The sequence below is a fragment of the Sparassis crispa genome, assembly GCF_003851025.1.
Source record: "Sparassis crispa DNA, contig_000006F, whole genome shotgun sequence".
NCBI lineage: Eukaryota > Fungi > Basidiomycota > Agaricomycetes > Polyporales > Sparassidaceae > Sparassis > Sparassis crispa.
Genome location: NW_020939753.1, coordinates 969291 through 994745, shown reverse-complemented (window position 1 = coordinate 994745; position 25455 = coordinate 969291). Strand labels below are relative to the sequence as shown.

Genomic DNA, 25455 nt, shown 5'->3' with positions numbered 1-25455 from the left:
AGCACATTTACCCCGTCCTGCTTCCGTCTCGTCACCGGGAAAATTGCCTAACATGCAAGGATCACAACTCAAGAAACGATATTCTGCAGAACAGAAGAAACAGTTACTTGCTAATCTGGACCTGGAAGGTGATATTCAGTTGTGTCCAATGCGGTGTTGATTCGGCTAAACGTTCGATCTTAGTCGACCATAAGACGCGTCAACTCGAGGAATGGCTGGCGGATGCGCTCGAGAACTTTCTCAGACACCAGGAGGGTCTCATCTCACGCACGCCACGTCTCGTGCGCGATATTACCATGTTAGAATTCGCCAAGTATAAAGGCAACGTGCAGGAGTGCGTGAAGGGACTGAAGAGAGAAATCCTAGGTGCCGAAGATACCGCTATCGACAGAAGCACGCGGAAGAGGAAGTGGGTGGCGTCACAGGACTCGACGGAGAGGGTGGACGTAAAAGTGGGCCATGATCCAGCTGGCGTGGGCGAATCGTCGAGAGGAGTGAAGAGCGGTATGATTACACTCGTTGCCACGGTTCTAATCCTCACTTTATTTGCAGCTCGCACAATGCCTACTACTCCTCAGAAGATGGCCGGCCCTTCAAATGGCGTGGGGACTGCGCAGAGAGCGAGGTTCCCATTGAACAAGACTCCTGGAACAGTAGGTGTAACCATGCATCTCCATCGTTCTCCCTGACGTCGTCCCCACAGATCCGTACGATCAAACGCATACCTTCGGGGATGAATACCCCTACACGCAAAGCAGTAACAGCGGCCTCCTCGAAGCCCCCCTTCTTCGCTCGCCCCGCATCTCCAACCAAGCTCCCATCACCATCCAAACGACCAATTCGTCCACCATCCTCCTCGTCCTTCAATCCCATCCTCCCTGCGCACGCCATGCAGCCACGCTGGCCGAAGTACAACGAGAGCATGCTCAGCGTGAATGGCTCCCCGCTCGCGAACCCGTACCAGCTCGGGCTGAACGGCTGGCTGCGCACCGTCTCGGAAAGCGAAGGTACCGAACGCGCGGACAGCGACGCCGAGAGCGAGCGCGGCGGAAAGAAGCTCGTGCGGAAGGCGAGCAGCATCATCGTGCGCTCGTCCGGCGAGAGCGGCGGACATTCGCGCACCAACTCACAGACGAGTGTGGTCGCGCCGCCGCATGGCACGCATTCGCGCGCGAACTCACAGACTAATGCGGGCGGGTTCGTCCCGAACCGGTCGAACAATGTGGCGGACCCAGCGCCGCACCTTTCGTTGACAGCGCTTGTCTCGGTGCCTACGAAGGACGGACATATTCTCGAGTTCGATCCATTGCAAACATCGCCCGAAGAATTGGACACTTTGGAGGGCATATCGGACAGTGCCAAGAAGCAGGCGAAGCTAGACATAGTGCGACTGGTCCAAACCACAGTGGAGAGGTGGAAGATCAGTTGACTTGGGTATGCGAGGGTTCACCGGACGCTTTTCATTACGTCTCTCATATCACAGACCATCATTTCTTGTAGCGCCCAACCGTATACTGTAGATACGCATTGTCCACCACGTGTATTCCAGTAGCGCACACTCCATTGTACTCTTGCTTGCGCACACACATAGAATCAACGCTTATCCAACTTGGAGTGGCTGCACCAGTCTTACCAACGATATACGTGGCGTGCACATCAAAGCACTTCCAGAAGGGCCGCTCGACAAATCGTCTGGTCGCGGTTACGAATCTTCACTAGGAACCCTGATCCTATACGCAGTCTGATAAAGAACGGGTCGTCAAACCATCGGTCTCTAATAATAAATGAAACGAACATACCTCTCTTCTTGCTGCTTCAGCTCCAGTAGACGTGCTACTGGGACTGCGCCGATCGCGTGTCCTTCGCCTCGAGACAGCGAATAATGACCAGTGGTGACATACCCGATTATGGAATCTTGAGACGGGATCAACTCGGAGGGCTGAAGAGCGTGCGATGAGTACAGGCCGTTTTAACAGCTCGTCGACGCCTACCTCTTTCTCATCATCGTCGGAAATGGCATCGCGATGTGTCCCGCCAGCTTCGGCCTTCTTGTGCTTTCTCACCTCCTCGTCATTCATGCTATATATGATCGCAAGGTCCTCAGGAGAGCCCCTGCCACGAAGAACCACCCTGACCATCACGAGCGAGCTCTTCCACAGCTCGTCCGCCTTGATGCTGGCGTTCAACGGGTCCTGATGGCGCTTCGTCCGCACCTGGTTGACATAGTCGAGCAGGTACGCGCCGGGGTTGAACATCGTCGACACTTTGTCCAAGATCGAGGGCAGTTCCGCACAACGCATCAGCCAAGGCTGTAATTTCTGGCCCATGTCCCCTTGAGTCGGCGCAGTTGGCGCAGGCTCCCGTTGTGCAGGAAGAAACCCGCCATCATCACGAGCCCAAGGCTCCTCCAGGCCCAAGACGACGCCCCAATCGGCCTGCCACGGGTTCCACGTGCCCATCTTCTCGAAGTTCGGCCGCTTCGCAGGCGGCTTGCGCTCCCACCGCTCTCGCTCCGTCTCCTCCCGCGCCTCGGCGTACTCGCTATACGCGTCGGTGGAAGGGTAGTCGCGCGGAAAATACGCGCAGCCGCCTTCGAACGCCTGCGTTTGGCACTCGCGCTGGCCTCCAACGCGGGTGCCCGTGTAGACTAGCGATGAGAGGAAGGGCATGCCCCATCCCGAGGGTATGATCAGAGTCCAGCCGTGGAGAGCGGCTGAGGTGCTGGCGTGGTTCGAATCGGACTGAGAGATAGGAGAGGAGCTCTCGACGGACCGCTGGATAAGCAGCACGGGAATACGATCGTCTTGACGTTGTGCTTGCAGGGGAGTCCCGGGTATGAGGTTCTGCGCATGAAACTTGGTCAACAACACCTGAAATTTACCGGAACTAAGGTCGACAAACCTTAGATTTACGTTCGTCAATATCCTTCTTCTTGTACCGCGGTCTCTGGAGGCCAATCCTCATAGATTCGTTCCAAATTTCACTTTGAGCGAGGGCAGAAGACGGGAACACGGTTGATGCTGGGGAAGAAGTCAAATGGGGGTCGGTGTCGAGCTTCGCATTCTTAGGTGGGAAACTAGGTGGAGTATCTCGTCAGAAGGATCGTAGCAAAGCAATGGACGGTCGTTGGATACCTGAGGCGCGGATCGTAGACGGTGCAACCAACAACCATCCCCCGTGGGAGCGATCCCGCAGTTTGCAAGCCATTGAGCGACTTCCAGAACTGAGAAGCATCAGCATCCGACGATCCCACCAATAGCACAAGAGTTACCTTATCAAAGTCTTCCCTCTTCGACTCCGTCGTCGGTTTCAAGGCACCTTTCAGAACCTGGCTTGACTTCGGCCCCATGATCTCGAACACATTGACGCGCTCCCTGAGGTCAGTGATCACGACTTCCACTTCTTTGTCCGTATTGGACTTCTTGAAGGCCTCCAGAGCGAAGGACGAGGCAGTCCGCAGAGCCAGGTGCACATCCGCGACCACTGACGGGTGGAAACGGATCCATACAGTACGACCGAGGCCTGCGCCAGTAGTGTCCGCAGAGCCCGTTACCTTCGCAGGTGCTTTTCCCTTCCCCCTTCGCTTGCGTTTGCCTCCAGAAGGAGCGGCTGAGGCCGCTGCAGGTGCTTCTTGAGTCGCCACTTTGTCCGTTTTCTCATTTACCACAGGCTGCCATATGACATGGACGGGAGCAATCAGGTCGAAGGGGTACGATCCGTACTTATATATATGCGTCTCGCAAGCTCGTGCGCCGGTCAGGAACCTGAAATTTGTTCATTCACCGTGGAGTGATCAAGAGTTTATGCCCACCTTTTCGCTCCGGGACTGGGCGCTTGGAAATCACAGCAATTGTCCAGGAGTGCACGCAGAACACTCTGCGGCCCTTGGATCTGAAGTAATGCGTAGTACGATGCGTCGTGGAGAATAGATCCGTGCACCGATGCTCTGTGCGAGGGCCGGAAGGACTTCTCAGTCGGTTCCACTGCCTGAGATGAATCTTGAGTACAGCATCGTACAGTAGACTGGTTATATCGTACCAGCCTGTATCCCCACATGTTCTCCATCTTCATCCGTTTGGCATGCCATAGATGAGTCTCCAGCCAATTCTTGCTACCTGAATACCCAACACGCTCAAAGGCCTGCGGCACACATTCAACGGAACCCTGCTTACGTTGTCGCTTGAGGAGCTGCTGATTACGACTGACCGCTTTGCTCTTGCCGCGCTTGGGCAGAGAGCGACCCAACGCCTTGCGGCGCATAGGATCCATCTTCACCGCACGACCGTGTCAGATCTGCAGTCACGCACTGCCGAGCATAACGGCAGGAAATACGCACTTCTGCTCGGGCTTTGTCCCGCAGACGCAAGGGAACACGGCGGACATCATGACTCGCGGCCCTACGACGAAGGTGTCGCGGAAGTAGCTGCCAAGCTCTCTTTGTTGCGTTCGATCTGCGGATTCGAAGGTGAGATACTTGAACTCTCAATCACCGCAGGGGCAGCAAAACGCGTATACCTCGCACTCTTCATGGCTTCGTGCATAGCATTGATCTCATATGCGCGAGCCTAAGCACGCGTCAGTTTCAACCAAAAAGAATTAATATCCACATACCTCAGCAAACTTCTCGACATCTAACGAACCCGGCAATCCAGCCATGCCTGACCGCAAATAAGGTCACCCCCCGAGACAACTAGACAGGGTGCCGACTCACTGTTAAATCGGACAGATCTAGAAGGACCAGCCACTGCATTCCCGGCTGTTGCGACTGTAGAACTTGTGTTATTGGGTTGCACGGCGATTGTGCGCGCAAGTTCTGTTTTCTGTTTCTTCCGTTCACGCGAAGTGGGTTCATCGTTGCCGGTGGCGCCGCCTTTGCGTTTCGGTGGCATCTTCAACCGCTCCTGCACAATGTGTCAAACAATAATTTGACAAAAAAGCTTCCACGCAAGTAGAAAATGACTTGTAAAATGTTTGTAGGTCGGAAAAGATTGCTCGAAGATGAGGAGCTTCACGATGAGCGTGACCAGAACAACTTCCCGATTTGGGGACGCGTCGTGGAACACGTCCGGCGTAACCCGCGCACCATACACTGTACAGTAGAACTGCGATCATGTCCTCCATGCTGGGTCGTTGTCTCTCCTCATCCCGAACAGCTGCTGCCCGCCGCTTTATATCTACCACACAGGTCGTCCGGGAGGCAGCACCAGCAGCACCAGCAACACCCAGCGTGGGCACACCCAAGAAGCCCGTCGGCGCCTTCCGCGGCGGGTATGTTCTGCACTCTTGTTTCGCTGAGAATAATCTAACCGCGACATCCTGCGTGCAATAGTATCGTAGGCTTTTTGTTTGGTTTCTCCTTAGCTTCGTCCTTTGCTGCGTACCATTTACTTGATGAGTACAAGCAGGCGTCGGCCGCTCTGCAGGCGAGCGTGGAAGAGCTGCAGCTCAGCACCGAAAAGGTAAGCAATTGGTTATTGCATCTTGTGTTTGTGGACTGAACGATGTCTCCTAGGTGTCTGCGCATGTTCGAAGGATAGAAGCTGTCGAGAAGGACTTAAAGGCGCTCAGTGAGTCGGCTGCTTCCAAGGAGGACTTTTCGAGGGTACGAGCGGAGGTGAAGAAGTTGTATGACGGGCTGCACGTTGGTCTGTTATCGCATATTCTCTCTCGGACAATCGCTTACTGCCGTCTTCACCGTGCAGAGTTCCTTGACCTTCGGTCACATGTTTGGGGTATTCGTGAGCCTTTCTACCACATCATTCAGTCCCGCGAGAAGCTAATGACCCTGCTTCCTGTCGCAGAACAAGATGTCCACTCTCTGTCTAAAAAGGAAGCAACATCTGTTCGTGTTGTGTAGGCAATATACCATATTACGGCTTTGGGAGACAAGTACCAATGCAGCAGCGCAAGGCCATGCGGTAATTGGATCATGTCCATTCTTGGACGGTCGCAAAGTCCGAGGACGCTGCCTTTCTATTCCATTGATATGTCGGATTGCATTGGCTCGAAGTATGTTCTCACAAAACATAGAAGAATGTGGATTCCGCTTCATTTTATGTTCAGCTCACAATGCGCGTGTCGGACCGAAGCTTCTCACCTGTCATCCTACTGATATTGACTAGAGCTACAGTACAAAAGGAATAATGATATGACAAGGTAGTCCACCCCAAGGCTCATTCGTCTCCACCTTGCATTGATTTTTGAATTTCCTCCTGCAGCAAATCCGCGAACTCCGCCGCATTCCTCCCGCTGCTCATCGCAAGCGCCTCCAACGGCACCATATTGTTTTGGTGCGCAGGTGCGTTGCGTATCGCTGCAGGATGGTTCGGCGAGTCGACAACCCGCAGCTCCGGATGGGTTCCGTGAGCCTGGAATAGCGCGAGCAGCTCGTTGTACGTGAACAGTAGCGGATCTGTGCGCGGGGCGTAGGGATTGAAATCGAGGATGTGCCCACGGGATAGGTCGCGCGTGAGCAGGAAGTCGAAGACATCTGGACAGTAGCAATCGGTGAGTGTCAATGAGTTGATAGAGCACGGTAAAGCTATGCACAATCTCCGTTCGACTCGCCCCATTTTCCTTTGATGTGGGATTCCCAGTAACTCTTCACTGCGTGGAGCACTTTGTCTTTTGTTTCCGGTTCGTTCCAGAAGTCGTAGTAGTTAGGATCGCGTTGAGAGATCCCTTGGACAACATGTCAGATATGATCACGCCTTCTCTTTTGTGTGAGAAGAACTCACCTAACAGACGTTCGTCTCGTACGAAACATCGCAGTTCTCGGCTACGGTCAACGGGATACCACTTCCGCAGCACAAGCTCCAGCTCATATTCGGGAGGTGAAGCGACGGTCGTGTCGTCCATAGACACGCGTGCTTCGCAGCCATCAAAAATGAGCTCCCCGTCGAGATCATGTTGCACGAAGTCTGACGATTTGAGAAGCAGATAGACGTCGGCAGGACACGTGCATTTCAGCGGAGCGGACGCGGGGAGCATCCATGCTGCATCCTGAGTAATCAGTGAACGAACGATCCATTTTCGCGAACAAGGACGTGGAGACTTAACGCACTCTGGGAGATGAGAAGTTAAGTTTGGGGAACACCGCGCCGTACTGCGATACGGCGTCACGGATCCGGGCGTCCAAGTCCGGGAAGGCGAACCGCCGACGCTCGTCCTCATCGTCGTCGTCGTCGTCTCCGTGGTCACCTTCATCGTCCGAGAGTGTGCTCCCGGCAGGCCTGAGTAAGAGATATTTACTGGCGATTCGACAAGTGCCCGGAAGTGGTGACTGACAGGTCCTCTGCACCTTCGGGAACGAACACGCCGTCCGAGTCCAGGTAGTCGCGGAACTCCTGGGTCAAGGGCCTGATGACGGTGGACTTGATGCTCAGGCTGGAGAATCGCGGATACCACGCGGAAAATTGGAAGGCAAGTACGGACTCCAGAGTCAAGATGGGAAAGAGCGCGTCGGTCTCGGAGGTCATTAGGTTACCGTTGATAAATGCTTAGTTATTATTTTCCTCCGCCTTGAAACGCACACCAGAGAGAAATTACCGTAGAGATGACGAGAGCTTGATCCAACAGAACAGGGACGGAGGAAGCTGAGCGGGAAGATGAGAGCAAGAAGTGCACGTGCACGATTGGGTCCGTGAGTTGCAAAACTGTTGCAAACGACTGCGATGATCCCAGCCTTTCATTCCTTCGTCTAGCTTCATATCTGCAGCCGACTTTCGTTACCGGTCAATCATGCCGTTAGACGGGCATGCATATCTGGTTGCCCAGGGATGGGATGGGATGGGGTCTGGCCTGCGTCAAGGTTCCATTTCGCGACCCGTTACAGTCGCACAGAAGAAAACGCTGTCAGGGATAGGCAAGGACCGCGATGAAGCCTTCCCCTTCTGGGACCAGTGAGTAGCGCTGTCTTCAGTGCATGTTTCCCTGTAGGTGGGGAAGGAGTGCTGATCTTGGAATAGTGTCTTCGAGGCCGCCTCTATAAACATACAGGTCAAATTACACAGCGATTCAGACGACGACTCCGTGAGTGTTTACGTATGCTGCTGCACTCTATATTTCATATGTGTTCCAAGGAGAGTACATCTACGTCTACCCCGGCCGTGTCATTGCAGCGCACGAGCACTGGCATCCTGTCGAACCGCCGTCCTAAGATCGGCACGCCCGCATTCTCTGGTTCTGCGACTCCGGAGTCATCAGATAGCATCACCCCGCGATTTGGGGTTATGGCTGCTGCTAAACAGGAGGCGGCGCGGCGGTCTCTGTATTCAAAATTCTTCCGAGGTCCCGTTGTCGGCATTGATGATATTGCTACTGCCGTTGAGGCCGAGGTGGACCAAATGGTCATCGTCACAAGTGCCGTGGAAGTGTTAAAAGGGGTGGAAAGTGATGAAGTTGCAGTGGAGAGGCAGAGGAAGATTAAGGGAAAAACAAAGGCGACAGATGAGGCGGCTGATGAATTGGCGACCGAAGGGAAGAGGACGAAGAGGAAACGCAAGACGGAGGCCGTAGATGAATTGATGCAGGACGCACCGCAACGAAAGGAGAAGGCCAAAGAGGATGCGGGATATAAAAGAGATAAGAAGCGACGGAAGCAACACGCAGAAGAGAAGAGCAGTCAGGAAGAGCCAGTAGGGGAGACAGTGGGAGGGAAGATCGACCACGCTAAAGAGGAGGAAAGGAGGAGAAAAGAGGAGAAGAGGGCAAGGAAGGAAGGTGAAAAGGCGAGGAAGGAGGAAAAAAGAGTAAGGAGAGAGGAGAAGCGAATGAAGAAGACCATTCGGGAGCCAAAGCTTGACCATGACACAGAAGAGGCAACGACAACAGTGTGCGACCACCCTGAGACGTCGACTCGCAATGTAGATTCATCTCAGCGGCGGATACGTATACGGAAGGGGGTTGAGATATCTAGGTCAGGTGTGGCAGACAAGGCCAAGAAGCGCAGAAGAACATCCTCCGAGATACCATAGGATTTCATGCTTGTCTTGTCTTTCGCAGGTATTGCGTGTGGTACATCATGATACATATCCAACGGAGTGGGCTGCTACTATTAAGGCATGACAAAATACACAATTGCATTCCAAGGGTTCAAACTGAACTGCAAATGGCATGGTAATAGCGCGAACAAAACATGGAACGGATGATTCTCGAAAGAAGAGTGCAGGTGTTGGCGATGCCAGGCAATGACAGACCAAAGAGTCTGTCACAGGGATATCACAACGGAAAATCAAAGGTGCAAGAGTCGACAACAATCTTATTCAGACATGCGCGGACCTCCAGGCAGCCTGTATGGCAATGCGTCTCGCCTACGATGACAGAAGTGAGCAGATTAATCATTTAGGTGGAGAGTGGCAGATACCTGATCAAGCGAGATAGAGTCTTCCCTCAGTTCAATCTTCTGTCTCCCGTTATCCTCGTCCTCGTCGTCATCATCAACAAATCCCCGCCCACCGTTACGTATACCACCAAATGCAGCCTTGCCTCCTGCAAGCGAGAAGGGTGTCGACGCGACGGCGGTTCCGAAGACGCTAGCGTTGGCTGGTGCACCAAAGGCGGCGAAATCTGTGACAACCTTTCGAGGCGGAGATGCCGATAATATCGGTGACTTCGAAGGTCCAGCAGTGCGGGAGATCTCTCCAGGCCGCGGAGCAGGGGTGTATGGTGAATAAGCATACGAGCTGCGTGACGCGGTCATACGAGCATGAAGATATTTATCGGTGAACCGTGTGCCAGGAACCTACAACATTGTTTTAGAGGATAGAACACGTAACATGGAGAAGAACATACCCTCTTTAACAAAGGCCGAGCTTCTGCCAGAGTAGGAGCCTGCATGTAGACACTGACATTGTGTTTCGCCTCTTCCGAGTCGCGGTATATCGTCTCGATCACCACTTTCTTTGTGCTTTCGTTCCGTAGAAGGAGACGTTCATGCAGCTCGCGCGCTACATCATCCACGCTTTCGTTGTTCCCCAATATTCGTTGGGATACCGCTTCTCCAACCTCGCGTACGAGCCTTTCCATATCCAAGTTCTCGAGCACGCTACCGACAATGGCGTGCGTGAGCAGGTCTGCGGTAGTGAGGGGAAGCATAAGGCCAGAAGTAATGTTGACGATGGCTTGGAAAAAGTCCGTAGCATACTACACAGGTTGTCAGCAGAAATATAATGCCAATGAATAGTTAACTCACTGAGTATCCGCTCAACGCGGGTTCGCACGCAACGAAAAACTAGATGTCACTTAGGATCAATACCAGATGCATAATCACAGCAGCACTTGCCAGCGTAATGCCTCGGCTTGCCATCAATCGTGCTAGCTGCAATGGATCATTACCGTCAGGTGAACCCTCGTCAAAGCCTGCATGATCCATGAGATATTCCACAGAGTAGGAAGACAGAATCCATACCATCTCCGTACTCCCCGATGCCATGTGGTGGTGCGTCGGCAATGAGCACTATCATCTTGCTAGCGGTCGCCCTCCAGTCCATATTGACGGCTTCTGCCAAGGCCGCAGTGACGGCTTCTGGTCCATCACCTCCACCGGATGCATACAGACTTGACAGGTCCCGATGTACCTTCGAGATGTCTGAAGAAAATCCGAAATTCTTAGTGACGTAGGTATGATCCTGTGGTGGGTGATCCCGATATGCAACCAGGCCGACGCGAAGGTCCTCCGGGGCTTGCAGTCTTCCAGACTCATAGATGTGATTGCATATTTCCTCGATGTTCTTTGTTGCAGAGGAAATATAACTGCCTTGGCTGCCAGTACAATCCTGTATAAATACGAGGTCTCTGAACGCGGGAAATCGTGTAAGGTGCTCCGAGCACGGGAAAGGAGACGGAAGAACGTACAACATTTTACGACCCTCTCCGGAAGAGTTCGCCATCTGCTGTTGGTACTGCGGCTGTGCCTGCTGCATGAGGTCCGTTTGCGGAACTGCTGGAGTCCCCGAGTCATAGTCCATGTCTTCATCCATCTGGTGGTTGTTGCGCGCTCAAAGAGAATTCCGAATATCGTAAGACGTTGATCTTCAGACAACGATGAAACAACAACCTAACCAAGAGGTGGATTCAACGGCGAAATCGATGGTGGTCGTACAGAGTTAAGATGTATTGAGAAAACTACAGTAGACGGAGCTAGGGCCACTGGCCATATGTCATTCCGACATGCTGTAACCGCGCGTACGCGGCAAACGTCCCAAATCGGGCTACTTCGAGTCATGAACATTAATTGTACAATTCCCGTCCAGCTTCCGTGCAGCAACTTACGCTCGTACTTTTACAGTCATATATCCTGCGTGATTCTATCGATGAGATGCCGCAAAGAAAAACTGCATGCAAAGGGAAGCCAATGTGAGTCTAGATGGCGATGAACCACATTCTGGATCCGAAGCAATTGTTTCGGATCTAAGGGCTTCCCTGCAAGTTGCAACACACCAGCGGTCGTTGGGACGCCTGACAATCCTATTATAAGCATAGAAACGGTGTGAGCCTTCGAGAAAAAATTGGGTGCAGTAGTGCTAGCCCCATCACATGGTAGTGCAGCGGCTCGGACCGTGACCTCTTTGCATACTCAGAACAGATGGGTGCATGAAAGAGCACCGACCGTATCAGCTGGGTGCCGCGCGCAACGGTCAATTACTGTTGAGACTGAGAGGGGCCATTCCTGTGGTGGCGGTGAAGCACGGTCATATTCTGTTGAACGTTTAGGTAAAAGTCTGAATCCAATAGAATAAGCATAAGATGGCGCACCTACAGATACCTCCGTCGTGTCTTGCGTTGTGAGCGCACAAGCACCAAGCGAGTTGCCTTCCCAGTTGAAGCATCAGATTCGCCAAGATTAGCCGGGAGCAGATTATGAAGTTATCCATCTATCTCATAAGCCCTCCAGGAGTCTACATACAGCAGACCGCGCAGCTATAGCTCCTTCCTCGAGCTGCCCAGCAGCCAGCTCGCCCACTGCCCCCAGCCCCAGGATGGCCCTCCAGGTCGAGAGAAAGTCCGGTATACAAGCACGAGCCCTGTCGCGAGTCCCCCAATCAACGTGCAAACTGTGATGTACGTCCGCAGACGGGCTGCTGCCGTCAATGCACGATCAGAGCCTCCTGGCAGCGCGTTGTTCCTGCAACGCCGTGGGGTCACGTTCAGGCGTCCCGTGCAGAGAGAAGAGGAACTCACGGTTTCATGGCGATGCTGCATATAGCGTGGAAAACATCCGCCGTTTGGCCAGTCCTCACACTTACGGCAACAGGCACCTGGAGGCCCAGACGCCGACAGTATACGTCAGGCTGCACCTCATGCCTCTGTGTCACGCTCAGTTCGTGACGTTCGCAGCGGTGAGTCGTCGTGACTCACTTGTTGGGCAAGATCTAAGTCGGATTTTGTTGCAACGAACAAGGTTGGTATATGGTCGAGGTTGTATTGTTGCTGCACATATATGAGCATGTCGCACCCTGCGTAAGGCATGAAAGAAGACTCACCCGCAAATTGCTTATATACGAAAACGAATTTGTGTCGCTGGAATCATGCACGTACACCATTACATCCGCAAGGTCCGTCTTCTTAGGATTACGCAGCATCTCCGCCTCATACTTCGAGCCAAACTCTTGAAGCTGCGGTACATAAGCACCGTCAGTGCATTATTGGAGAAAATTGGGACGCACAACAAGATACTTTTCGGAACCATCGATATCGACCGAGTTGACAACACTGTTCATCTTCTTCGTGGGCTCATATATCTCACTAAATAGTTTACCTGCGAAAGCACGCAACAGAGATGTCTTGCCCGACCCAGCAGCGCCACAGACATAGCATAAGAAGACGTTCCGCGTCACCTTGCCCTTTCGACGATCTACCTTGCGCGGCCGTGTGACGTGCAGTGCGCTGGTTCGTGGCTCGCCTGGATAGCCCAGGTATGCAAGATACGCGAGGGTCGTTTTGTGATCGAGGAGAGTCGTCATGCTGTCATCACGGGGCGATGAGGCACGACCGTAAGAAGGCATAAAAGCATACCTCCACTGAGCTAGCCAGCCCTGTAATGTTACAGCTCCCGTGTCGTCTGCGACAGTCGTATCGGGAAATTTCTGTCCCGCCCATGGGTTAGCAGGTGACGTGCTGAATAGGTCATCGAGTTCTTCCGTCTTCAGCGCCCCATCTTGGTCCTAGCGAAAGCCAATCAAGATATGACAAGAACCGTTTAAGCCCGAGAACAGACCTTGTCAAATGTCTCGAATATGTCTGTGAAGAACTGGTAGCCCAGTGGGCTCAACTCGACCGAGCAGTCATGCGGCACGTCGAACCTGGAAATCCAGTTAAGCCGTGTCGGAATAGCAAGAAACCGCAACCCACTTAGGGTACAAGAAAGCCTCGGTTAATCGCAGGTCTTCGCCGTAGCCGAACTTACGCAAGACGGTCCATGTTGTTTCGAGGCGACCCCGCTGGATGAAGATAGTGTGCAGGTAGAGGAAACCGGCCTCAGTGAGACCACCATCGCGCACTCCACCTTCTGCGTGTTCGCGAACCATTTCTCTTATACCTTCTAGCTCCTGTAGTTGCAAGGGGGCGTCGAAACATTTCCGCTACGACTACATGAGCAAGTCTTTCCATGACGAAGCTTCGAGGATACACGAACCTGAAACTCGTTCAGCTCGGAAGCGTCAAGCAAGCCATCTTTGTTTATGTCACACAGCTTGAAGATGCGCCGAAGGGCACCAACGCATTCCTTCTTGAGCACCTACCACCACAAAACGTGTTCAGCAGGTAGCCATTGATACCAATAACGCACTGACATGATCTCGAGAGTCGTACAGAGGGGCAGTTGGATGAAGCACCGCCTTCTGTGCGAAATAGAAGACTTCGGACACATTGAGTGGGAGCTTCGCAGAGCATTCCACACAGGTCTCGACTTCCTGATCAACATCTGTTAGAGCTAGAGCGCATTCCGGTACAACACACGTGTACGTTCACATACCTTGAACTCGTTCATGATAGGAACAATCTCGTCCTCCAGCGCTTCGTTAGTGACCTCTCCGCCACGCAGGTCGATTTTGTTGCCGACGAGAATGACGGGGACCTAAATACGATGTGAAATGTGGCGCAAATAGTAGAGAAGTGAGCTAGGTATACATTGACACCAAGTTGTCTGAAGTATGGCAGCCAATACGCCGGTATTCGGTCAAACGAGTTGGGATTGTCAATCGAGTACACCACGCAGATTACATGAGCTTTGCGAATTTCAGACTCGAGGTGTGGTCGATCCTGAGGTCCACCTAGTGCGAACGCAATTTTTTGGACGGTTTCATCTGATAGGCGCGTCTGGCTTACTGCCTGAATCCACAATGTATGTTGTGACATTCTCTGGGGTAACCTCTGGAGGAATAGTCACTTCGGGAACGACATGCTGAACCTAGAGAACTCGTTGTAAACGTATACCGTACAGAAGAGGTTCAAGAACGCACATGTGCCACGAAGGATTCCTTGATGAGGGAGGTGACGATGGTACTCTTCCCGACGCCCTCTAGTTCACCGTGAATACTGCAACACGTCGAATACGCACTTGGCTCACCGTCGCCGACGAGTAGAATTCGCACATCCCTCCTCATGACCTACCTAAGCTTATATGCCACGAAAACCGTTGTCGTAAAACCAGGGGGCACTGAAGTGAAACGAGACCTGACGCGGCGCGCTGCTTGTAAGTGTAGACGCGTGGTATCACGGCTCATTGCCTTACGTAACCGGCAACGGAATCAGCTCTTCACTTCTTATACTTTCTCCAAATGATGTCTGCGTGACTCCACATGTGCAACTTCAGAACGTCGCCGTCCCAGTTCAGTTTCTACACGATCCCACAACGCTGAGCAGGCCCACACTATCTGGCTTCATTCGGGGCATTGATACTCGCATTCATGAACATACAATCACTTCCTAGCGATGTTATCATCTTTCTGATGCAATTTCTGTCTACCAGAGATCTGGCATCGTTGTCTGCAGTTTGCAAGTTCTTGCATTCACTGGTGAGTACGCTGTTCTTTGTCTGTCATTGGTTCGCGTGCTCACACACATTGATCCAGATAGAGGAGTTCGGCTGGAAGACCTATGTGCGATTGGATTCTCGGCCCTCATATAGCTTGCGCAAGTCATTCTCCTCCTGGGATTTCCGTTCACAGGCCCGGTAAGCATCTCTTTCAAATCAATGGCGCTTATTCACTTATGTAATTGCCTTGCATATATGCGCTACACAGCTACAACACCTTGACAGATCGAAACTGGGTCTATGCCGAGTCCGTGGCGCGGCCTCTATCTCTCAAATGGACTGGAAAGTTTCGGTCCTTACTGGCAATCAACTCCTCCAGGTTATTTGTTGGTGCGGGTAACACAATCTATACGTATGCCTTCACTCAGACGAAGCCTACCGATTCGCCTGGCATTCGGCTTGAATCCATGTATACAACCAGCACCCAGCTGCAGGCTCGCCATGACTTGTCTAGCCTAGTTTGTGTGTCAGACGAAGGTTTAGACCGTACGCTATACGTTGGCTACGCCGACGGAGCTCTGGAACGCGTCACACTTCCAGCCTGTAGGGCAGGTCTGGAGAGTACCACTGTTGAACCATCGGTGCGAAAGAAGCAGTATTTTCACGGTAACGAGATGGTGGAAAGCCTCTCTTCGACTGGGGAACACGTTCTCTCCTTATCTAACGACGGCACTGCCGTTTTCTTCAACCGGTCTTATCATGCGCACTCTGAGGAGGCGCAAATCATCAATTTGGAGGGTCGAGGGTGGGCGACATACCTCTCCACGAAGTCCTCCACTCCGTACGCTGTCTTCGGAACATCGTCCTTGTCCCCACTTGTTGTCCATAATATATGTACGTCACAGGTGTCCCTAAATCCATCCGCTGTCCTCGCATCTACACAGTCTCTCGAACAACCCGAGAGGTCCTCTGCAGTCTATGGCATCTCTGGTGCACCTTCATCATCACCATGGGGCTCGTCCGACCAGATTATCGTCTCTGGTTGGTACGACGGGGTCGTGCGCGTGCACGATCTGCGCTCTTGCGCGCGTGCATGTAGTAGCGGCAACGCATCAACCGAACCTGAACCTCTGCGCCCCGTCATGTCAGTCTATGATCCCTGGACCTTCGAGCCCATATACACTGTATCCTGCGGCGGCGGATCGTCAAGCCACATTGCAGCAGGAACAGCGCGACATAGTGTCGTCTCATTCTGGGACGTTCGTTACCCTACTCGCGGTTGGAGTGTACATGGGCCAGGAAACGACTCGTCGCCTGTCTATTCTGTCATTCTGGAGAGCTCCCGTTTATTCGGGGCAACACAGTCGCGTCCCTTTGTCCTGGACTTCGGCCCGGATCTCAAGGAAGAGACGTATCCCAGGCTGCATCGCGACTATCGCGAGGAAGGTCTCAAGAGGCGCGACAAGAGCGGCGCCGGGTTCTACGTAACGAAATACAGCCACGCCCGTACACGGTAATCCTGATATCCAGTATGTCACCATTGCAAACTCGAAAGATCCTGTGGACTAAGAACACGAGATGGCAGTTACATTATGGTCCCTGGGTATGGCAGAGGGTCATTACAAACAAATAGACAGCAAATAAATGACGATAGTGTGAGGGCTAAGTTATGCAGGAGTCAGTTGAGCAGGAAATGCAGGAGAGATATGACAAAGATCGAATGAACACCACCATGCGTACAAAACGATGCTAGAGACCAGGGAAAGCAAAGCGAGTCAGGTGAAGCTATTGCAGCGGGTATACGATCGTGGTCATGATGCAGAAGTGGGGGTAGGATGTTGAGAGGGCTGCGACCGGCTCGCCCAATTAAAGAGCTGTCGCACATCGCTAGCCGGAGCAGTGTCCGCCGGTTGCTTAGGTTCAATCATCAAACTTGAAGCAGCTGGTGTCAGATGGAATCAAGAGAGTGAAGGCACATGAACAAACCTCCGGCGGTAGAGGTCCTGCAGGTCTCCTCGGTGTTTGGATTGCTCGAATAAATGTTTCAGGAATTCTTGCACTTCCGGTATAGACTTCAAGTTGTACGGGACTTGGAAGCGCTGCATGTCTAGGGGGCTTTGAGAAACATGCATGCGTCTCGTCGATCATTTCTCACCTTGAACAATGCGCGCGAGCTTGTGGTACTTGTTGAAGTTCAATAGCTTCTTCTCAGGTGACTTCGGCGAGGCTCTGTGTGAGGGATTGCCCTCGCGACAGAATGTCACGTCCGTCAAGTAAAGACCTGCAGAAGGCATAATCAACAACCCCGTTTCCACCCAAGTGCCTTCCGTCAATCAACTTACCCAAGAAAGGGACTGCAGGCGGTGCAGTGTTCCTCAAACGTGATCGATACTCCGAATAGTTGCGAGCATGGTCAGCTAGCTTCCGCAAGGCCTCAAGTTGCAACTTATTCTTCTGAGCCAAGCCCTACAGATAGTAATGTGAGCCCACTCTCCTAACTCCAGCAGGCCTGTACGTACCGACCAAGTCTGTTGGAGACGAGAAATGGTGGAGGAATCTAGCGCGGCAAGTATTGACCGGGGGGTGCTGTAGTTCTGCAAGGAAACGCAACGCTAAACGAGAGTAAGAACTAGAGGAAGCAGTCACGGTAACAAGAAACATACATCGGCAAGTTTAATGAAGAATTTCACCAGAGCAGTCCTCTTCTTGGTGTCAAGCTCGTTCAAGATGCTTTCCGCAACCCAACCAGTAATCACGGTGCTCAGCGAGGTCAGGGCCTTGACATTGACAGATGATGTGCCGCCGTGCTGTCCCGTTTCCAAGATCTCCTCAGGCTGAATCGCGCAGTAGAGCGTGCACTCCATCGTCGTCAACTGTCTCGCCAGTTCCAACGTGTCGAAATCAGTGACAGAGATGGAAGCGAAGTTCCTGTTGCGGAGGGCGTTCAGAACCGTCTTCGTCATGATCGGCCGCGGGACCTCCGAAGGAGCAATGGAAGGCGGATTCAGAGGGATTCCAGCATCTCTAACACGCTCAACCTTGAGATCAACGCCCTTCTCGCTAGCTACTACCCACTGATTGATGAGTTCCATAATGCGCTGCGAAGGAACAGGGAACATCCCAGACAAAGCATCCCGTGTAAAGTCCACCAACGCTGGGAGAACTACATTGTCCGTCGCTGGCCGCCAGTAGCTTTCCAGCCACAACTTCACGAAGTTCGACACACGCAGCCTCACGGGCAGACCTTTGCGCTGTTGCCAGGCGTACAGATCTTCATCCGAAAGACTTGGAGGAGGTAGGATATTATATCGGCCAATGATGGCTTCTACAAGCTCTATGGGAGTAGTGAACAACCGAAAAGTCAGGAAGAAAACGGCGGCAAACGGCGGCTCCACGAGCGAATCATGCGGTGTCATGCGTTCGACGAGGGCTGCCAGTGTGGCGCCGACGAGCTGCCCATCTCCGTTATATGCTACATCGTCTGGAGTATGGTCATGCGAGATCGTCCATGGCACTGGGGTAGCAGTCAACAATGACGCGTTGGGTACTGCAGGGAGATCGCCGTTCAGCAGCTTCTCCTCGAGCGAATTTGGCGAGTGCAGCTGTCGTTGGCTTCCTTCCCATGTTGTCCTGTCGTCATCAGTAGGCGCAAACGACACGGGCGAAGGAGGATCAGGTTCGACGCTCTCCGTAGTGATGAGAACGGGCGGAAGAGGCTTATCTTCTTGCAGTGTAGACATCGGTTCTTGCTCCTCAGAAATCTCCAGTTTTGCCCTTGCAGCAGGTTCTTCTGGGATGTCAGCAGACCGCCTCTCTGGCCGTATCGGTGTCTCGACGGACGAGAATGTCTGTGCTTGAATGGTGAGGTCCTCGTCCTCGCCCTCGACGTCGTTCATTGTGTAGAGTTCATGCAACGCGTGGAGGCTGGACGACTTGCTGAGGTGCTGAACGTGACCGATCGCTTGCTGCGTGAACTTGCGTGGCGTAAAGTTCGCCGCATCTGTATCTCCCAGTAACGGTAACTGAATGATGAACGGACGCTCGCCCATAGAGCGTTGCAGACACTTCTTGACGGCGCTCACACAGTCGGAACCAGCCTTCAGCGCATTGGTGGCGCATCGCAGAAGAGTCTCCTTTTCTTCCTCTTCAGACACGTCCGGAGATGGTGATACCGTGAGGAGCCGTACAGAATCGGCGAGCTTGCTCGTAACGTTGTACAGGCCCTCCTTTGCAGCTTTCAAGCTCTCAGCTTTATGAGCCGGGATATCGGGATGCTTCAAGACCGCTTCCACGATCGTCAGCAGTTTGCAGACCATGTCCACAACTTCCCGTACAAGATCGTACATGTGTCCCGTACTCGACGCGTGAGAGGTGCGCGAGTGAGAGTGCGCGTGTCCGATGAATGCGGCGATAGTAGACAAATAGTGATCGTGAGTGTACCGCAGCGCTTCCATAACCTCGGCTGTGTTGGATGGGCCGGAGGGAAACACTGGCGTAGCAGGCGTTCCAATGGACTCGCCAGACGAAAAGGAAGAAGTTGAAGAGACGCTGCTGACGGAGTACTGACCAGACTTATGAGTCGACATGATGGTCTTGACAATCCGGCTCGCATTGCTTGCCCGGTCCCGTCTTGGTGGAGGAGTGCTCCCAATCGACCTGTTATGTGGCCCCAAAGGTAGACCAATCCCAATTTGTCTGCGGGTCTTGAGATCGCCCATGCTTTTCGCACGGGAGAGAGGATTACCCTTGCCCGAATCCTCTCGATATCGCATGACAGACCGACGCTCGATCGCATTCGTCGTTTTCTCTGATACCTCCCAGTAAGAATCGTATTCACCAGGGAGAGGCGTAACTGTATCTTCCGGGCGAACCAAAGTTCCCTCTGGGCTGTCCCAGGGCCCATTGCCGCCCGATCCCGAAGTGTGTCGCTCCTGCGCAGGCAGGGTAATCCCGCACTGTACAGCTACGGCGAGAAAGCCCCGGACGTGCGCAAACAGTTGGCCGCCTACGCGTACCATCGCCTCCGCCTCTAGCTCCCTGAGCTCCTCGTTTGTGATGCCTTCCGATGCACGCTTTGACTGCGAGACAAGCGACGCAAGATCTGAAAGGATGCGCTTGCGCTCCTGCGCCAGAACGCCGTGCCGTCTCAGCACGGGCGAGTCGCGTGGTAGGCACCCGACCTCGGACAAGATCGCACGAACGCATGAGATCATGCAGGCAGTAGAGGGTTGGAAGTGAGCTATTCGGTTGGCTTGTGCAGCGTTCTGCAGCAGGGACAGTCCGTGCAGGAGTGGGACCATAAGAGGTAGACAGTACGTGTCCATACCAGACTCCGCGGCTAATGGGCGGTGATCAGTCCTGTAGAACGTCTTCTCCCTTAGCGACGCCGTGGTATCCCACGAGGTTGCCGATACCGCAGACATGGAATGTGAGTGTCCAGGACGAGTGCGCTACCATATGGCATGATTCATATCAGCAACGGTAGAAAATGAGAAGCACTCACCATGTGATTTGGAAGTTCCTCTTCTGTCAGGAGACTGACTTCAGAAGTAACGTAGTTACTCGGAAACCAACCCCTCCTCCCGTCTAGCTCACCATCCCACCATCCACTTGAGTCGCGGTTGAGCACGTGAATGACCTGTCCCGCTCGAAACGCGAGGCACGTCACGTTCTGGTGTTGCGGTGCGAAGTCATGCATGGCGAGGACATACTCGTTGGCTTCCCCGACAGTATCCATGGTCAACGAGTCTGAGGACCCAGCAGGACTACAGGCGGTTGGATCCGCGACGCCCACGTAAACGACGGAGGAGGGGGTGGTAGATATTGATACAGCATGTGTGGTGCCTGATGCGGACGATGATGCGGAGGCAGAGGATGCACTGCGAGACCTGCTGCTGTATGCACTGCTATGCGCCGATGCAGGAGTGAGGCCCCGAGCGAAGGATGGACCAGCAATCCCTGCCACCGACGTGTCGATCTTAAGACGTGTTTGGGACATCCCTCATCCGTAGAAAGCGACCTCGATATGGTTGGAAAGGACACTGGATCGTGCAATGCGAGGAACGCAGAGAAACGCGTATGAGCCTCGAGGGTCCAACGAGGCTTACTTTTGAGACAAATCTAAATATGAGTTAGAGAGAAAGGTGAACGCGACTAGAATACAGAAAATTCCGAGAATTACTGAGCGAGCGGCGGTGCAGAGAGGGCGAACAGCATGTATCGCGCTCGACGTCGGTCGTTGGGACTCGAGTCCAACCGTCTTCAAGTCATGTCAGTTGACTTTCCTGTCACATATGCGTGACACTCTGTGACGGTGCGTTACACCCGCGAGTTTGAAATCCGTGTCACGCTGAACCTTCCAAATTCTTGTCTTTCCTCTCTGCATGGAACTCTCCTGACCGCGGCGACCACACTAGAAGTTCGAAGTGGCCTCTCCATACTACTCACTGAGAAAGGTCCTCTTCTGATCGGAGTCTGCGCGGCGAGGGCTGTCACAGCAATGGAACACCCAAAGGGCGCTGGCTAGCGCAGGCCTCTTTGACAGAGAGACGATCACAGGCGTCGTTCGAAGCCCGCGACCATGCCAGACGCCACGGCAATTTCTTCTCCCTTCGCGTTGCAGCGCGACCATCGAAATCTGCTGAAATCTGCCTTTGCAATCGGTGGAACTCTGATGAGACCTCGACGATATGTGGGGTCGGCGTCACCGGTGGGCGGGCTCGGGCATTCCTTACTCGTTGCTGCATCGACTGCGTGATGTTGACGTCGGCGTCGATGTCGCATGAAGGCCTCTGTTTCCTCCCACCGGCCGATGGAGGATATCGCCCTGGTGCATGACTCGATGAACTCACCGGCATGCTTATGTCCTACAAAGATATCTTACACAATGTCATCCGCAGACCCAGGCGGCCCGAACAAGAATCTGACCGTCCCCTCGTTCCGCCCCAACGACGCCTCAACCTCGGCGTACATGTCATTCCGAGCTGCGCTTTGCCGCTGTCGGGGCGCATGCTCCGACTCCCGCATGACGATCTTCAGACGGATCAGCTGGTCTGACTTGTATGGCAAGGGTGGCAGCTGCACATTGGCAGCAGAGGGTGTATGCTGACTCCGAGATAAATGAGGAGATGGAGACGAGGGTGTTGTTGGTGACGTGTTGGCTAAAGGATTCTGCGCGGCAACTATCAGCAGATCGATGATGGCATGCGCGATCTCTGAAAAAGGAGATAGTAGTGAGGATGACGGAAGAGGAACAAGCCCAAAAAAATCCACCTTCCAGATCCTCAACGTGGGCTTGAAATTGTTCTTCCCAGTGTCCAGGTTTACCTAGCGCAGCAGCGATCTGATCACCGCTGCTGTAACCAGCCCGCTTTGGAGAAGTTGCCTGCTCGAACGATGACAGCAAAGCTGCCAGGTATACACAGCCCAGTGCAACAACATGTGGAGGATATTCAAGGTTGACCACTGTCCGGTGGCTAGTTTTGTGAGCGAATATGCTCAGCTGGTTCATTCTGGGGACCTACCTGTCGATAACCAGCCGCCACGCTAGCTTCGTCAACTTCTTGGTAGCTAAATTTATGTCAAGTGAGCGATCACTTGTGCCGGAGTAAGACGCACCTTTGAAGGATCTTCCTATCTTGATGACATACGGGAAGGGCATGCGCGAGGTGAAATTGAAACAAACAGTCTCGAGTAACAGCCGTTCCACGGCCAATAGTCTTTGTCTGTCGTGCTCAACCGTCTGAAGGTATTGACTATGTCACTGGTGCAATCATATCGCGCACCAGGAATACATACGGCTGGATCCATGTCGACTTCCCCTGCCACAGACTTCGACTTTGCCGCGAGTTCTGGGAAGCGCACGGCATATGCGACCATCAGGATCTCCCGAGGTTTCTTGAGAGTGTCATGCATTTTGGAAGAGACATATAGAGCTGCAAGGCAGACATCCTGTCACAAAGTATTGCGTGAGACACCCAGCAGAGGGAGATATGTATCGGTACGAACATGGTAGCTGAAATCCTTCCGAGGGAAGAAAAGGTGGAAGCGGTGATACAAGTTCTGTGCAGTAGCTATTGTCTTGCGAGGGCTACACACATCTTTCTATTAAGATACTGCAAGGACATCTGGGCAGAGCACGCACAAGCCAATTTTTGCGCCCACAGCTTCGATGAATCCGCACGCCTGCTGCCTTGCCCTTTCCTCCTGTGTCACAGAGAGCTTGCCGCGCTGTTTCTCCGAAAGCCGCTCAAGCTCGACGGGTGTAAAGTACGGGAAGTGGTATTTGATGAAGGATGCTGGTATTTCTGAGGGAGAGTCGCGAAGGCCTGCGTGGTTTGGGTCCATGATCGTGTCGACACGCGCACTTCGACGCGATCGCGCCAGTGGCGGCCGCCCACCTGTGACTTCGCAGCTACCACGTCCCTCTCCACCGCGTTGAGTTCGGACCTTCAATTTCAGCAGATCTGTGCCACAACCACGCAGACCTTCTGGCGTTTTTTCGAATCAAATAACTCATTTACTTTCGGCTGGTCAAGCAACGGCTCCAGTGTCTAACACATTCGACACCCCCGGGCACGTAGCTTCCACGTACCACACTTTGTTTTCAGGCGTATTCGGGCTATTGCTTCTCAACCGCATCAGCCTTACAGTTTCCAGCTGGTTCTGACGGTCACTATTGTTATCACTACAGGTCTCGCAGCATACGGCAGTTGAGCTCAGAGCGGCTCGGTATACCCACACATGGACTCTAAATTTATCGCTCTGGTGATCGGAAGACTGCTGCTTGCCTTTGCGCCGCTGCCTTGGTCAATCAGGAACGACCACCAGCTGTCTTCACCCTTGACGTCCTACCCACGATGTGCGAGACCCACTGTCTGGCCTTCATACCCGAAACACCGCTCATAGCTGCGCACAGTACAAGAGGGTATATACCTGTTTCGACACGGTATCGATCCGTATTCTGGGGGGGCCTTTCGGCACGTAAGAGGTATCCTGCTCCTTGCTATGGAAGTGCACTAACGACGCAGCCAGTCCCCTTTGTTGCTGTCGCTGTTCTCGACTGTTCTCCCACTGAATGAGTACAGCTCACCGCTGATTTGGACCGCCTGCGATGCAGTTGCGGCATGGGCTTTGGTGAGAATATGGAGATCCCGGCAGAACGTGTCGGCGAGCTCAAGAGACGTGCTCTTAGCAGCGTTGTGGGTCAAGGCATATCAGGCACTTCGTGTTACCTGTCTAATGCCGGCCTAGATACCTTCTCAACCCATATATATTCTTCCCATCACTCGCACTGTCGACTTCTACGTTTGAAAACATGCTGTATTTGCTATCATTGATGTTCGCGTGTCGTGGTACGTTCTGTCTTCCCTAAACATCCGCGTAAAACGTGACGTCTCTTGTGGTAGGACGAACATCGGCTGCAGCACTGACGCTGGCCTTTCTTACTCACCTCTCTCTTCCTTCCATTCTTCTACTCTTTCCATTGGTCCTTCTGATTTTATCAGGACCTGCGTCGCGCTTAGCGTCACCAAGGCCATTCCCCGCAGACAGTCGGAAAACACTGCCAATACTGGCACAATTTGTGGGGTGCTTCGTCCTACTATGCATAGCGGCGACGCTTGTCTGCGGGAACTGGACATGGGTGGAGAAAACGTGGGGAGCACAGTAAGACATCGTACGCCGACATAGTATGCGCCAATTGACGTTGCTGCAGGTTCATGTTACCCGACTTGACGCCAAACCCTGGCCTCTGGTGGTATTTCTTCACTGAGATGTTTGACCACTTCAGGCCATTCTTCCTAATGGTATTTTCGGTAGGTTATCTGGTCCTAACCCAACGTTGCGCTGACGCTGAAGTTCCTGCCAGGTGCATCTCCTCATCTACGTAGCACCTATCTGCATCAAGTTCCAGTGAGTATAGCGCAGTTGACCCATAGCACAAATGCTGAATATGATTCAGGCATGACATACTCTACGCGTGTTTCCTCCTCCTGGGAGTGTTCGCTACATTCAAAGCCTACCCCACCCTCTCAGACCCGGGCCTCTTCCTCAGTATGATAGCCGTCTTTCCCGAGACGTTCCCCTGTAAGTCACTCCCCCTCCCCAGCTTTTCCATCCCCTTTTCAACTTCCGCTGAACTCCGGCCCCAGACCTTCGCCACCCGATAGTCACGACGCTCCTGCACCTGCATGCGTCGCTGCTACTGCCGCTCTTTCACCACCTCTGGATTGCGCAGGGAACGGGGAACGCGAACTTCTTCTACGCATCGACGCTCGTATTTGGCATGGCGAACGGTGCGGCCTTGCTTGATGCTATCTGGGCTGGGTTGAGGATCGCTATCGGCGATACGAAGGAGTGTTGCGAGGTTGTGCAGGAATAAGCGATATCGTGGGACTTGTCTCGGGGCCTCGTCATGTTAATAACGGCCATGGCCAAATTGACACAATGAATTTCTCGCCGCCCAAATGTGACTCAGCCAG

At 53.2% G+C, this 25455-nt stretch overlaps 11 protein-coding genes across 11 annotated transcripts; 5 read left to right on the top strand and 6 right to left on the bottom strand.

Annotated features, from left to right (window-relative positions):
- Positions 1 to 52: 52 nt before the first annotated feature.
- Positions 53 to 1429, top strand: SCP_0703710 (predicted protein; the record flags this gene model as incomplete). Its single annotated transcript, XM_027760297.1, has 4 exons — positions 53 to 128; positions 184 to 504; positions 553 to 653; positions 704 to 1429. The coding sequence occupies 4 exons, from the start codon at positions 53 to 55 to the stop codon at positions 1427 to 1429; spliced, it is 1224 nt and encodes a 407-aa protein (XP_027616098.1).
- A 227-nt stretch (positions 1430 to 1656) lies between these two features.
- Positions 1657 to 4889, bottom strand: SCP_0703700 (Ribonucleases P/MRP protein subunit pop1; the record flags this gene model as incomplete). The annotated part of the gene is made up of 13 exons (XM_027760296.1): positions 1657 to 1741; positions 1800 to 1939; positions 1992 to 2843; positions 2902 to 3076; positions 3135 to 3223; positions 3272 to 3764; positions 3812 to 3987; positions 4039 to 4115; positions 4173 to 4269; positions 4337 to 4451; positions 4516 to 4565; positions 4612 to 4658; positions 4712 to 4889. The coding sequence occupies 13 exons, from the start codon at positions 4887 to 4889 to the stop codon at positions 1657 to 1659; spliced, it is 2574 nt and encodes an 857-aa protein (XP_027616097.1).
- A 221-nt stretch (positions 4890 to 5110) lies between these two features.
- SCP_0703690 (hypothetical protein) lies at positions 5111 to 5857 on the top strand (the record flags this gene model as incomplete). The annotated part of the gene is made up of 5 exons (XM_027760295.1): positions 5111 to 5268; positions 5330 to 5459; positions 5513 to 5645; positions 5703 to 5738; positions 5802 to 5857. 5 exons carry the CDS (start codon positions 5111 to 5113, stop codon positions 5855 to 5857), a joined length of 513 nt encoding a protein of 170 aa, XP_027616096.1.
- Positions 5858 to 6173: 316 nt separating this feature from the next.
- SCP_0703680 (Cell division cycle protein) lies at positions 6174 to 7478 on the bottom strand (the record flags this gene model as incomplete). The annotated part of the gene is made up of 5 exons (XM_027760294.1): positions 6174 to 6490; positions 6550 to 6681; positions 6738 to 7002; positions 7064 to 7232; positions 7288 to 7478. The coding sequence occupies 5 exons, from the start codon at positions 7476 to 7478 to the stop codon at positions 6174 to 6176; spliced, it is 1074 nt and encodes a 357-aa protein (XP_027616095.1).
- Positions 7479 to 7740: 262 nt separating this feature from the next.
- SCP_0703670 (hypothetical protein) lies at positions 7741 to 8975 on the top strand (the record flags this gene model as incomplete). Its single annotated transcript, XM_027760293.1, has 3 exons — positions 7741 to 7901; positions 7968 to 8031; positions 8082 to 8975. The coding sequence occupies 3 exons, from the start codon at positions 7741 to 7743 to the stop codon at positions 8973 to 8975; spliced, it is 1119 nt and encodes a 372-aa protein (XP_027616094.1).
- A 288-nt stretch (positions 8976 to 9263) lies between these two features.
- SCP_0703660 (hypothetical protein) lies at positions 9264 to 10979 on the bottom strand (the record flags this gene model as incomplete). The annotated part of the gene is made up of 7 exons (XM_027760292.1): positions 9264 to 9311; positions 9365 to 9742; positions 9793 to 10143; positions 10193 to 10231; positions 10283 to 10359; positions 10409 to 10794; positions 10855 to 10979. The coding sequence occupies 7 exons, from the start codon at positions 10977 to 10979 to the stop codon at positions 9264 to 9266; spliced, it is 1404 nt and encodes a 467-aa protein (XP_027616093.1).
- Positions 10980 to 11919: 940 nt separating this feature from the next.
- Positions 11920 to 14603, bottom strand: SCP_0703650 (Mitochondrial Rho GTPase 1; the record flags this gene model as incomplete). The annotated part of the gene is made up of 15 exons (XM_027760291.1): positions 11920 to 12124; positions 12181 to 12305; positions 12358 to 12429; positions 12483 to 12614; positions 12666 to 12963; positions 13015 to 13163; positions 13217 to 13301; positions 13351 to 13580; positions 13634 to 13735; positions 13791 to 13910; positions 13973 to 14074; positions 14128 to 14270; positions 14326 to 14407; positions 14460 to 14518; positions 14567 to 14603. 15 exons carry the CDS (start codon positions 14601 to 14603, stop codon positions 11920 to 11922), a joined length of 1941 nt encoding a protein of 646 aa, XP_027616092.1.
- Positions 14604 to 14906: 303 nt separating this feature from the next.
- Positions 14907 to 16491, top strand: SCP_0703640 (hypothetical protein; the record flags this gene model as incomplete). The annotated part of the gene is made up of 3 exons (XM_027760290.1): positions 14907 to 15014; positions 15072 to 15172; positions 15243 to 16491. The coding sequence occupies 3 exons, from the start codon at positions 14907 to 14909 to the stop codon at positions 16489 to 16491; spliced, it is 1458 nt and encodes a 485-aa protein (XP_027616091.1).
- A 294-nt stretch (positions 16492 to 16785) lies between these two features.
- Positions 16786 to 20972, bottom strand: SCP_0703630 (hypothetical protein; the record flags this gene model as incomplete). Its single annotated transcript, XM_027760289.1, has 7 exons — positions 16786 to 16906; positions 16961 to 17081; positions 17130 to 17255; positions 17317 to 17440; positions 17494 to 17586; positions 17638 to 20424; positions 20478 to 20972. 7 exons carry the CDS (start codon positions 20970 to 20972, stop codon positions 16786 to 16788), a joined length of 3867 nt encoding a protein of 1288 aa, XP_027616090.1.
- An 881-nt stretch (positions 20973 to 21853) lies between these two features.
- On the bottom strand, positions 21854 to 23320 carry SCP_0703620 (CTD kinase subunit beta; the record flags this gene model as incomplete). Its single annotated transcript, XM_027760288.1, has 7 exons — positions 21854 to 22188; positions 22247 to 22449; positions 22498 to 22543; positions 22592 to 22715; positions 22772 to 22924; positions 22982 to 23063; positions 23118 to 23320. The coding sequence occupies 7 exons, from the start codon at positions 23318 to 23320 to the stop codon at positions 21854 to 21856; spliced, it is 1146 nt and encodes a 381-aa protein (XP_027616089.1).
- Positions 23321 to 23716: 396 nt separating this feature from the next.
- Positions 23717 to 25355, top strand: SCP_0703610 (GPI transamidase component GAB1; the record flags this gene model as incomplete). Its single annotated transcript, XM_027760287.1, has 9 exons — positions 23717 to 23834; positions 23892 to 23956; positions 24008 to 24174; positions 24227 to 24327; positions 24382 to 24640; positions 24690 to 24789; positions 24843 to 24886; positions 24936 to 25060; positions 25126 to 25355. 9 exons carry the CDS (start codon positions 23717 to 23719, stop codon positions 25353 to 25355), a joined length of 1209 nt encoding a protein of 402 aa, XP_027616088.1.
- Positions 25356 to 25455: the final 100 nt, after the last annotated feature.